General features: G+C 28.4%; 1 protein-coding gene across 1 annotated transcript; it reads left to right on the top strand.

Moving 5' to 3' along the window:
• The first annotated feature begins 5,866 nt into the window (after positions 1–5,866).
• Positions 5,867–12,265, top strand: LOC114408205. Its single transcript, XM_028371280.1, has 8 exons — positions 5,867–6,313; positions 6,641–7,135; positions 8,463–8,612; positions 9,386–9,538; positions 9,970–10,017; positions 10,134–10,196; positions 10,310–10,740; positions 11,472–12,265. Exons 1-8 carry the CDS (start codon positions 5,983–5,985, stop codon positions 12,057–12,059), a joined length of 2,259 nt encoding a protein of 752 aa, XP_028227081.1. The 5' UTR covers positions 5,867–5,982; the 3' UTR covers positions 12,060–12,265.
• The last annotated feature ends 1,455 nt before the right edge of the window (positions 12,266–13,720 follow it).

Raw genomic sequence — 13,720 nt, 5'->3', positions numbered from 1 at the left:
AAATTTAGAACAACCTACTTACTTATTTAATCAACTACTTGAACTAGACTCCTTTAGTAAACTAAGTAGAGTGTGCACATAGAAAATTTATTTTTATTAGTCAAGAAATGTAGTTATTTGGTGTATAATTTATTACAACTAATGATTAAGAAATGTGCTTTTAATAAAGATTTTTTAGTTCAAATATACATTTATTAAACATTTCTTAATCTGTGTAAAAGAACTTTAAACATAAAAAAATTTGGAAAAGAGAGAGTATTATTTAAATATTTCTCATTAATTTTTTTAAAAAACTATTATTTCTTGAATCTGGATAAAGTATCAAGAATAAAAGAGATTCTGAAAATAAAACTTTAATTAAATAATTAAAATTAACTAAAATTTATTTATATTCAAAGACAATTAACAAGACATTTTTTTGGTTTATATTTGAAACCGAAAAATATAACAATATGGTATTACATAGATGGCTGCAGATAGAGCATTATCTCCATGTTCGTGCCTTGACTTCAATGCCCGAACCAAACACACTGTAATGCAATGAAAACCACTTGCTTTCACTCCTTTCTGTTTCCTTCACTTTAGTTACTCACAAAATCACCTCAGATGTCAAACACACTAAAAGTTATAATTGAATGAAGACGACTTGTTTTCATTTATGCGTAGAAATTTATTTTTGTCATGTCATCGATCACTATTGGATATTGGGCTCCGTTAGCCAATAAATGTAATGGAGCTACTATTTTTATAAGATATTAAAAATTTTATATTAGGAATCCCTCTTAGATGTCGACACCTTAAGAAAGAAATAAGAGATAAACAATAAATATGATTAATTATATGATGTAATAAAAAAATAAAGAAAAATAAGGATATCAATTGGGTGTTAGAAATATTAGATTTTTCAAATATCATTGTCTTTTTTTTAGTGTGTTTGGAAACATTGTAAATATATTGTTAGATGTTTTTTTTTCAACGCAATATAGTTAAGAATTATTTTTGACGTGATTTTATATTAAACATGAATTTTGAATAAGAAACCAAATACTTATTTCATATATTTTTTTAAAAGTTGACATTTATATTAATTACTTATTTTTACTTAAAAATTATTTTTAATTATTTTATAATTTCTGTAGTTAAAAATTAATAAATTTTATTCCCTTCATTCCAAAATAATGTTTTACAACTTTTTGTTCTAAAATTTTAGTCCTTTTATGTTTTTTAAAGTTATTTTTTTCAGCATCCTTATTTTTTGAAGTTATAGATATGATTAAGATTATAAAATAATATTTGCATTAAAAAAAAAAGGCATCAGCCACAAATGGATATTTAATTAACTAATATCCATAGGCTTGAAAGAAAAAAAAAAACAAAAAGGATGACATCACACATTAAACGTAATACATTTGGCTAGCTAGCTACAAATGGATAATGACACTTGTGAAAACCAGTCCACACATTTTTTACATGTGACATGTTCAAACAATATATATACAGTTTGTTATAAAGCCCTACCCTTTCAATTATTGGATTATAACAAGCAAATAACACCAAATATAACTGATTAGAAATGCAGTAGATCAGATATGTAACAAGAACTCCACATGGAACTGTCCATATGCATGCATGTACCAGCTGTTGGCAATTCGTTTCTAGGATAAAATTTATTAATTTACATTTACTAACAAAGTTAATTAATATTATTTAATTTTATGTGTTTGAATGAAACTTATAGATTGATCGTGTGGAATCTATTTGCAAACACAAAACATCAAAGCGTAAAGGACAAATAAAAAACATAAAAATGTAATGTCACAAAATGATATTTTAGCAAAAGTTTACACTGACAAGTTTCAATAATTACAACTACCAAACCCACTCGGACACTGATATGACAATTCCGAAAACTACATATCATGAAAGAATTTTAAAATGTTTTCCATCCGGAAACGAAAGTTCAGACCCCACCCACGTTGAAAAAATATGAAGTATAATTATAAACCAATAATTGAAAGATAACAAGAATAGAAGAAAACATGACTAAGAAGATAAATATTGACAGACAAGGCACAAATATTTATACGACATCTGTGTTTTTTTTTTTATATGGTCTAATATTCACAGATGAAAACTGATTTGACCACATTTAAGTCAGAGACAATAAAATTTTCTGATATTTAAAGAGTGAAAATAATAACAAATTTGGAGCTATAAATACTTGAGCCGAATCCTCTCTATGAGGCACAGATTTATAAATCTATTAAAGGGTAGTAATTTTTTTATGATTATTTAAATGTCTAACTTTTTTGTTAAATAATGATATTTTTCTAAATGTATTATGAAAAGAAGAAGTAAATTTTCTTTCTCAATCCGTGAACCTCACTCCATAAAATTTGGTTGCTATGGAGGGAAGATAAATGGAGGGTAAATTTTATTATTTTGTGAGTTCTACATTTCTTTCTCTCTATTTTAATTCAAACATTTATTCTCAATTTTACTTCTTTTCATTTTCTTCCACTCAACCAAAATTTTGTTTCATCACCGTATCTTCGACTCAGAAAATGTTGCACGTCCCTCCAAATTGGCGATGGATAAGTTTGGAAAAAAGAGACAAATAGGGAAAAAATAATAATAACTCGCGCGTAATAAAAAAAGAGGCAAAAAGGAAAATAAAATAAAAGAGATGACAATGACAAATGCCTAAATATAATTTCCTTTTTAATTCTATCTTATATCTATTAAATATTAGTTATTATTTTTTTAAAAAAATAGTTTTTTATTTCTAGTATGAACATAGTTTTCGCCGTCCCGGCATGTTACCTTCCCTTTTTGGAGTACTTGCTATTTTATATCATAAATTTGAACCCTCATTTTATACTAAACGAGAATGTTTTTAAAAATTATTATCAATCAGATTCTTTTTAAAAAAAGTTCTTAAACTAGTATTTTAACTTATACAGTACATAAAATAAATTTTTTTACATAACTATAAATACTTTTTATTATATCATTTATAGAGAAAAAGAGTTATACACCGTGGGTTTAAAAAGTTTTATATCATCATTCAATCATAATTTATCACCTATCATAACTTTGTTAACTTTTATGATAATTAGTCAATACAGGACTATTAAACTTTAATTTATATTATAATTAAAATTTACAATAAATAAGTATTTTGTTATATTTTAGATTGATAATAAATAATATAAATAAATGTTAGTTGTATAATAAATTATACAATAATTTGTACTACTAAGAGAGAGAATAAAAGAAAAAAATAGAGAAATTTGATGTTATAAATGATACTATAAAGAGAAATAGACACAAAAATAATATTATATAAATTGTTATATAAATCACATCATTGTGACAATGATATTTTTAGTTATTGATATTTAAAAAAATTAAAATTTAATTTAGAATTAGATATTGAAAATGATATTATGTTTAGAAAAATAATTTTTAAAATATTATTGTTAAAAAAAACTCTTAAAATCGCTCTAGATGAAGAATTACTCTTAAAAATACTATCCTTTAAGATAATTATTCTAATTTTTATATTTAGAGGAGGAGGAGGATAGGAGAGCATTTTTATTCCTCTCATTAAACCATAAGTTTTCTCGTAGCTAAGAGGAGTGTCAACTATTTTCTAAAAGACTCTTAGTGAAAATTTATTAAAAATTATAAAATAGGTTTTAAAATAAGATACCAATATAAATTCTAAGAATGACCCTTAGGAGGTGCAATTCTCATTTGATTCACCTTGTTGATCAATTTACTATACCAATTACATTTTGTAGCATGAATAAGAAAAAAGATTTAATGTATTTTAAGTCTTTGATAAATGATCGATTTTTATTTTAAATTTTTAAATTTTTTTCATTGTAATGAGTTATTGATATATTATAATTTTTGTTTTGAGTTCTTAACATTAGTTAAGTGATGATATTACAAATAAATATTTTAATATATATCTACAATTAAAATGATGGTATGTCATTACGTAAGAGACGATGATACCAATACATTGATATTAAATATTTTAAAAGTTTATAAATAATTTATTTAATTAACTAGATATTATTTTTCTTAACGCAATTTATAGGATGTTAGTGTATTTGGCTCCATATCTGGAACTATCAAATGTGAGTCCCAGCCATGTGAAAGGCAATTTCTCCATTTTAGAGATGTTTGGAGGCAAATACCGCAGAGGGGAAAACAAGTCCAACTTGAAAATGACGGGAGTAGCTAATGCATCAATCCTAAATCAATTCTCTTTTGTAGACAATTTATTTTCTCAACTTTGTCTTTTCCTTTCAAAACCAAACCCAACCATATATCTCCCGGCCCCCACGTTCATTTGTACTGCTATTGATAGCAGTTACACTATTGATTACTGGATAAAATCAAAAACCGTCATTACTGGAGTGGGGCATGTTATAACTTATAAGATTTCACGTATGAACAATTTTTTTTGAAGAAAATGGGTGAAAATGGCAGTATCCTTACTTGTTTCCCATCAAGTGATTTACGAAGAAAATAGTCACTAGCTAGTTTAAACTTGAAGATAGCAATTTTCTTTCCCCTTGCAAATCACTAATTACTGATGAACAACTTTCCTTTGGAGCAACTCTATTTTCCTTATAAATAGGACATGTGATGATTACTTTGTGAATTGTAATGGTTAAATTATTGTATTGCTTTGTTTTTTTTTTAAAAATTTACTTTTAAAACTTCTTATGGGTCGGGGAATGAAAGGCACAGAAAGTTGAAAATCATGAATTAAGTGTATTTGTGTTTTGTGGGGTGAGACCTGAATGAAAAATTGAATCTATTTATATTTCTTTTTTTTTTTGAAAGAGAAACTTACCCTATTTGTTTTTTTTACTTTGTATTTGATTGTTATGTTAATTTATTTTCTGAGTTTTTAATAATTTATGCATTTTGTTTCAAAAGCTATATATTATGTAAATATCATAATTATTATTTTTAAACCTAAATAATTACTCCATCTATTGCTTTTATTTGTATTTTAAGGTTGGTACGTAGAAATTAACCCACAAATGTAATTAATTTTCTTGATTCTAATAAAATAGTTATAAAATTTTCTATTTTACCTCATGTTATTTTTACTCTACAGTGTAAATTAATTAAAGATTTAGATATAAATAAGTGTGTAATTAATTTAATATTAAACTTTGCAAACGACCAATAAATAAAAAAACTCCAAAATTCAACAATTAAAAAGGAATAGAGGAATATGTAAACCACATTGATTCAAAATCAATTCTACAAACATATATCTAAATACATATTTACATGTAATTATTTGATGAATATCTTCATAATATATATAAAACTAGATTACAAACATATTCATAATCCTATTTGAATATAATAGAATAACTATGGACACCAAACTCTTCCTTTAAGTCAAATTTGTGGGTTTAAATGTTTGGTGTTTGACCAATTCAGATTTTAAACCCGTTTTAGGACAAGACATTATTTAAAAGAATTTAAATTGTTGGTATAGTGCAATTGCCTCCGCCTCTGGTGGCTTTGCAATCCGTTTATTAATTAAGAACCCGTATTTTAGTTTTTTATTTTTTATTCAATAAAAAAAAAACACAAACAATACATGTTCATTTTAGCTTGTATATTGTACAGAATACATGTTCTTTTTATACAACTAAAATTATGATAAATAATTAATAATGTAAAACTGTTTTATATTTTACACCATTATTGCGTAGTCTTTTTTCCTTAATTTTATATGGGTAAAGATGGAACTGCATGACCCTACAGTTATTTCACTACTGTAGAGGATAGTGTTTCTTGTTGTTTTCTCTTGTCTCATACTTGTCTTTCATTTTATCGGGCAAATGAATCGGAACAAAAAAAAGGTACCATTAAAAGAAAAAAAGAAGAAAAGAGAAGCGAAAGCAAAAACGTGTTACAGATTGTTGAACGAGTAGAATGGCAGCTACAAACATCTCAGCCAGTGGAATAGTTCTGGAACCACTCACAAGAGACAACTACGACAACTGGAGTGCTCTTGTGAGGAACTATCTAATAGGTCAAGGTCTTTGGGAAGCTGTCAATTCTGTTTCTGAAATTAGTGTGCAACCCAAAGAGGTTTCTGATTCTTGGAAGAAGAACAATGCCAAGGCTTTGCATATAATTCAGCTAGCATGTGGGATGGAGATTCTTAGTCAGATTAGAGGCGTTGAAACAGCCAAAGAAGCTTGGAACAGATTGGGCGCGTTATATAGCTCACAATTAAAAGCCGATCCAGATATTGAGCAAGGTATGTAGATCAGGATGTATGTATTTTTTTATTGTATATTTGCAAGGTATGAAATTTTTTCTGTTGAGAATCTTAATAAAATATTTTCTTTTATTGTGTAATTTAATATATTTTATTAATGATTAATATTTATCGAGAATTTGATGATTATTTTTATTGGAATTTTTAATTTTAATCACGTTTTTTTATCTTAGACTTTACTTATTGAGATTAAGACCAAACTTTGTTTCAGTCAGATCAACTATTTGTTTCATGGTTTTGTTTTGTTTCTAATATTTTAGCTTATTAAAGAAAGAAAAAAACACTCTTTCATGGTTTGCGTGGCAGGTGTGGTGGATGATAGTCTCCATGAATATAAACCACTGCACAGATATGTGGAGAGTGGTGATTGGAAAAATGCAAAATCAATGATCAATAAAGATGTCAAGGCCATATTTTCCACCTCCTCTACGGGGAGGACCGTTCTTCACGTTGCAGTGATTGCTGGGTACGAAAACATTGTGAGGAATTTGGTGAAGATAGGGAAAGAGAAACTAGTTAAAATGCAAGACAACTATGATTACACTGCCCTTGCTCTCGCTGCTGAATATACCGGAAACGTGAACATGGCAAAGTGCATGGTGGATCAGAAGAAGGGAGGGAAGGATCTGCTACTGATAAAGACAAAAGGTGGTGAAATCCCTGTTCTTCTTTCTGCTGCTAAGGGCTACAAAGACATGACTCGCTATCTTTACTCTCAGACTCAGCTTGAAGCGTTCATCGACAAAAATTCCCACATTGGGGTTTTGCTTCTTGCACGATGCATCACCGCTGAAATATTTGGTAAGCATTAACCTTTAACTAAATGTCCCTCATAATCATTCACCAAAAAAAGAAAACAATGCCTCATAATTATCATTAATTATTTTTTTGAGAACACTTGATTATTAGGACAAATGAGAACAATAAATGTGTACTATTACTATGCATAAATGATAAAAAAAAAACTAGTTAGTACTTATATAACTACTTTGATTGTATAATTTAATGATATTATTTTAAAGAATTAAATATGATTTTAGTTCTTATTAAATGGACGTGTTTTGAATTTGATTCTTATAAAATTATTTTTTTGTTTTGCATTTTTTAATATTTTTAGTTCCTATAAGATAATATTTTTTTATTTTATTCCTTATAAAATATTTTTATTTAATTTTCATCTTTCCAACATCTAAAATCACTATTTTGGTCATTAAAGTTTATTTTAAGATAAATAAATGACATATTTTTTTAGGAATTTAGAACATTTTTCATAAGTATCATCTCATGCTGGCATTGTACTACAAACACTAACAAGTGTTATCTTGAATAGTTACTTGATTTTGAGTTAAACACATTAATAGTTAATGAGTTGTGCATAATAATAGGAAAATAATTAACTTTCTAAGGGTGAAAACCAAAGAACCTTTTTTTAAATGACTAAAATTAAAAATGATTAATTTTACATTAATTAAAAACATTTAAACCTATATTAAAGTATCCTTCATTTAATTGAAGTTTTATTTTAAATCACTCTTTTTTTACTCTTTATATTCAGTCCCAATAAAAGGTAATTTAGGAAAGAACTTTATTTTCCTAATTAAAATCAATAAAATTAAATAATACTAATTAACTATATAAATTTTTTAATTAACGTGATATAATTTTTATTTATATCTAAGTCAGGATATATCATTTAATCATGATCATTTAAATCTAACTTAATTATATATATATATATATATATATATATATATATATATATATATATATATATATATATATATATATATATATATATTCTTATGTTTGTTCTTATAATACACTGGTTTAGCTGTAACACACTAAATTATAGAGTTAAAAGATAGGTAGGAAATGAGTAATCCCCCTAGACACGACAAATTTAAAGGATTATTTTTCCACACCAATTTTAATAATACAAAAAAACTTTTAAGATATAACTGAAATTCGTGGAATGAGCTTAGGTGACAAAATAACAAAAATACAATATCTGTTAACCCAAGTAATAAGAAAAGTCAGAATGAAGAAGAGTGCTTGAGAGAATAAACGAAGTTTATTACCCCTTACTTATATTCAATAACATGTGATCATCGTTGGTTTGATGTGCAAGATGTGGCTTTGAGTTTAATCCATCGCATTCCAAAGCTGCCTCTAACCCATGAATCCGATGGCCAACGGCCTTTATACGCATTGGCACACATGCCTTGTGCATTCCCTAGTGGCAGTGGATTTGGACGTCTCCAACAACTCCTTTATGACAGTAAGTTCTCAGATTTTATCCTTTTCTTCTTTATTGAACTTTTATTAATTAATATTTTTATTTTTGCTTAATCTTAATTCGACACTTTTTTTTGTTTCGAAATTCTATTGTACTAATAGAAATTTAAGGATTTTGATATTGTTTCTTACTAATATATAGCTGTATGAGTTTTTATTATTTAATAAAACTCTTTCACTCCCTCCCGCTCCACTGCATCTGTCCAAACTCATTCAATTATTGACTAAAAAATAATTATACCAAAACTTTTAGATTCGTCTTTGGGTATCATAAACCTTTGTTTTGGACCTGAATTTCATGCTGTCAAGTTTCACACAGTTGAGCACTTGAGCCTACAGTCATGATCAAAAACTTTTTATTGTTAATTTTATAATTAAAAGTTGAAAAATAAAATTAAGGGCTTACATTTTTTTCTCTCTTTTTTTCTCACTCTACAGGTATGTGTGTTATCTAATGATATGTACGAAAATCTTTTTTTATCTAATCATCAGCCAAGCTTTTATCAATAAAATAAAAATATTTATATAGATAATTATGAATTAATATTGTAAATTTTGTTTTCAGTACGGTGGTGTTGCCAGATTTAACTAAAGACGACTTACTACTAGTTGCTACATTTTTTTCCCATCACTTTCCGCATGTTTTGCATGGTGACGTTTTAAGTGTTTCCATGCAATCTGTTTCATGATCAATTTAATCCTATTCAGAGTAATGGTTGGAGAGCTAAAATAATGCTAATACACTCCCGCTTTCAGTTTTAAGATTAGAAAGAGTAGAGCTCCAAAACTTGTGCAGAATAACCATTCACAATTGCGGAAAAACCATTCGGATTGTGCCAGATGTTACTGATCAAGTAGAAGGCCTACATGTTGCTCAAGAGGAAGGCCAACAAAATAACTCCTTCGTAGGTCAGTGTGGATTAATTGCACTCTTTCTCTTACAAATTGCAAACCCGTGTTATTAAATCTGCTTACACCTTTGAACGGTTCAAAATAATAGTTTAAATAACTTTTAGATTCATCATATATATCTAATTTTTATTTTAAGTTTTTAATATATTAAAAGTTTTGTTTCACGTATTTAGTGTCAGATAAGTGTAATGAAATGATAACATGTATTCTTAAAAAAACAATTGAAATGATATCATGATATCACTTAACTAATAGCAATAGGCAAAACAAATTTTTTAATATATTAAAAATTCAAAACAATAAAAAATTTTATAAGAGACTCAAAATATACAATAAATCTTAAACATGTTTAATCCTTAATTTTAGAAGTGTTGTTTACATCTATAAGTTTATCACTACTCAGTTTATCTTCTGTGTTGCTTCTCTAGGAAGGTTCTGTGATATGGCTTTGAATTTTCCGCCTGTAAAGCTCTTGGGTACGTGTGTCTCGTTTCTTTGAGGAATCATGTGCTCTAACGTAACATCAGTTATATGCATGTGGATCAGCATTGTTCCCTTCTTTTATGTGTTTTTTCATTCTTCTTTTTTTCAGGTCGATTGCTTATATTCCTTTATCTGTTATTTCAAAATTATATACTTTTGAAGTTCTCTTCTGGTACGTAGCAAAATTTGAATTTATATATATTGTTTGTCTTGTTTTCCCCTAATTTAACTAAATTGTACAATTTCCATTACCTCCGCTTGTGCTTTAATGTTTTATTCTTACAGGAATAAGCGAAATATATGAACAGAAAAAGACCCACCGTCTAGTTCTTGAAATACTGAATTGCTTGTGCCAAAGAATTTCGGAATATAAGGAATCGCAGCTGCGAGAGGCTTCAGCGTACGACGCGATGTTGCAGGCAGCGAAGCTTGGAATCATTGAGTTCATAGATGAAATGAGGAAGACAACTCCTGATCTCTTATGGGCCATTGATAAAAACAAGAGAGGCATATTCGCGCATGCAATTCTCAATCGTAGAAAAGATGTCTTCCGACTCTTAAACCGTGTCAATGGACGGAAGGAGATCATCAGATGTAGCGCAGACGTCTTTGGCAATACCCTTTTGCACTTGGCAGGATATTTAGGGCCTTCCTCTGATCTTGATCGAAGATCCGGTGCTGCTCTCCAAATGCAAAGAGAACTCCAATGGTTCAAGGTTATTCATTTTCTCTCGCTACATATACATAAGATATCCATATTTTAATAGCAACATTGCATATAACTGAAATGATTAGAGTTTGCTTTGTAATTTTACAAAACAAGATGTATATAATAAATAGGTCAAATACCTCTAGACATATCTATGGCTAACTTACATCAGGTCCAAGTCAGGTCGGATATTTTCAAAAAAATAGATGAGATCAAGGCTTTTAGTAAAGTATGTTTACTTTATAAATAAGTGAGATTTTAGGTCATTCAAAAAAATCATTTTTGTCTAATAGGTTGATTTATTTAAAAAATTATAAATATTATATTTTTATTAAAAAAAAGTTATATATTAATAACAAAAAAATGTTTTATATTATCATCAAATCATCATTCATCATGAATAATAAGTTTATTAATTTTTATAATAATTACTTTAAAATTTTTATTAATTATAATATGTGATTATATTGAATGATAATATAAAAATATTTTATATTATCAATGTATAATTATTAAACTCTTATTATTATTATATTAAATTTGTTATAATTAAATTTATCTTAGTGTTAGATTATCTCAAATTATGTCGTTAGATAGGCTTATATGTCTGACAATCAGATTTTTTTTAGGTAAGACTCATATCCCTTTAAAAATGATAGACTTAAGCCTAGGAAGATCTAGTTCGACTCTATCTATTTTTACTCCTACGTATAACTAAAAGACAGATTATTACTTCAGGTTGTTGAGAAAATTGTGCATCCCAAGTGTAAGGAAGAGAAAAATTCAGATGGTAAGAAGCCCCGCGAGCTGTTCAGTGAAAGCCACCTGGAGATGGTGAAAGCTGGTGAGAAATGGGCAAAAGACACAGCTGGTTCTTTCACTCTTGTGGGTACTCTCATCACTACCATCATGTTCGCTGCGGCTTTCACTGTCCCCGGTGGAAACCATCAAGAAACTGGAGCACCCATCTTCTTACATGATCACATATTCACTTTGTTTATCATAGCAGATGCAATATCTCTCTTTACTTCTTCCACTTCAGTTCTGATCTTCATTGGGATCCTCACGTCGCGTTATGCTGAGAAGGATTTCCTCAAGACACTGCCGTTGAAGTTACTTTGTGGCCTTGTGACCCTTTTCTTGTCTGTGGTGGCAATGATGGTAGCATTTTGTGCTTCGCTTGCTATGATGCTGAAGGGATATCAACGACTCATAATAGCAGCCATGTCACTTGCGAGTATTCCAGTTATTGTACTAGTACCGTCACAGCTTCGCCTCTTCCTTGAGATTTTCAATTCTACAATGAATGCAACATATATCAAGTGAAGGGAACCTAGAGTAAGTGCTAATTGACTAGTCTAGGCCATTGGAGTAGTTGTTGGCAATATGTATTTGGACCAGGGACTGAGGCAAATGGATTCTGCAGGAAGAAATAATTAAGATATCGTAATAATAGTAGAGTTATCTAGCTAAGAAAATGGTGAGATCATACACAGGTGCTTCAAATTTGATATATTTGCTTATCTTCAAAAGGTGTTAAATGAAAACATATAACATGCACTTAGCGATATTAAAAAACGTACTATATATTAATTTTAAACTTATATTTTTCTTTAAATATATAGGCACTATTAGTTCCACAAACCTACGTACTGGGACAAAACTTTTATTGTTATCGTTGAAATGTTCACAAAGTAGACGTTCGTGGTAAGTCCTTTTGCGCAAAAACTAGATAACCTATATACAATATTGTGCAAAATTGTAATGGTTAAAATGAAAATATCACTTAACAATCCAATTTTCTTTAAATAGGAAATGCTATTTTTACAATCCTAGTCATGGGATAAAACTTTTGTTGTTGATGATATATATTTTCAGTCTACACACGTGGTAAGCCCTTTAATTCGCGCAAAAACAGGACAATTAATGCAACTACATATATGCAATATGTGCAAAAATGTAAAGGTTCCAGAATCCAGTATGTGTGTGTGCATGGTAAGCAATTTTCTATTTTTTTTTTAATTAGACATTATCATTTTCACAAAATCAAGCTATTGTGGGATAAAATTTTGTTGTGATTGTTGATCTTTACTTTGTGAGAGAGAGAATAAAGTCCAAGGAAACATCCAAGGTTTTTTGAATAGTACGTACAACAGAAGAAAAATTAGCAGATGAATTTAGGAGAGCATATGAAAGGTTTAGAGTTAGCAATAGCAGAAATAACAACCCCAGCAACTGCGAGAATAGCGACATCAATCAGAAAGAGAGGCCCAAAAGGAATATATCAAGACCCAACTACATGAAGGATTACAGCACCAAGTGCTAGGATAGGCTATAACAGAATTTGTTAGAAATGATTCTGTTATATTACAATTCTGTTATATGAAAGGTTTAGTTTGAGCAATATATTTGGACATCTCATAATTATAAACATTCCATTAACATCTCTCATTTTTTTTATATTTTTTTTCCTAATACATCATATATATCACCTATTATACCTATGTTTTTCTCTTTATTTTTTACTTATTCTCACTAGCTAGGTGTTAAATAGTATTTTGGATATTCATGTTTATTTTTCCTTTTAATTTTGCTACCGAATCTAGGTAGGTTAATAAATATGTACATTAGTATTCAAAGATTTTTATCTACTTGGACATAGAATAGATATTTGATTTGGTGTGGAGGTGAAGTTAGATGATGTGATAAAAAAAAAGTATTAAAATTGAGAATGAAGGGTTGTTAAAGTTGATAAAAATATTTTGCGTTAAGGATAGTTCCAATTTTGTTCAATTAAAAGAATTATGTGAAACTATGCGCAGACAACTAATCATGATCAACCAACAATTGTAGATGATGATAGGTGTTTTCTTGTATTTTAATGAGCCAAATCAAGCCAATTTCCATTATGTCCGTGTCCCACTCACCGAAGAATTCTTAATTCGCACGAGGACTTTGAAATCAAGCCAAAACAAACAAGTTACTAG

Source organism: Glycine soja, chromosome 1 (genome assembly GCF_004193775.1).
Source record: "Glycine soja cultivar W05 chromosome 1, ASM419377v2, whole genome shotgun sequence".
Taxonomy (NCBI): Eukaryota; Viridiplantae; Streptophyta; class Magnoliopsida; order Fabales; family Fabaceae; genus Glycine; species Glycine soja.
Note: the sequence above shows the minus strand (reverse complement) of the source record. Positions and strands in the feature narration are given on the sequence as shown.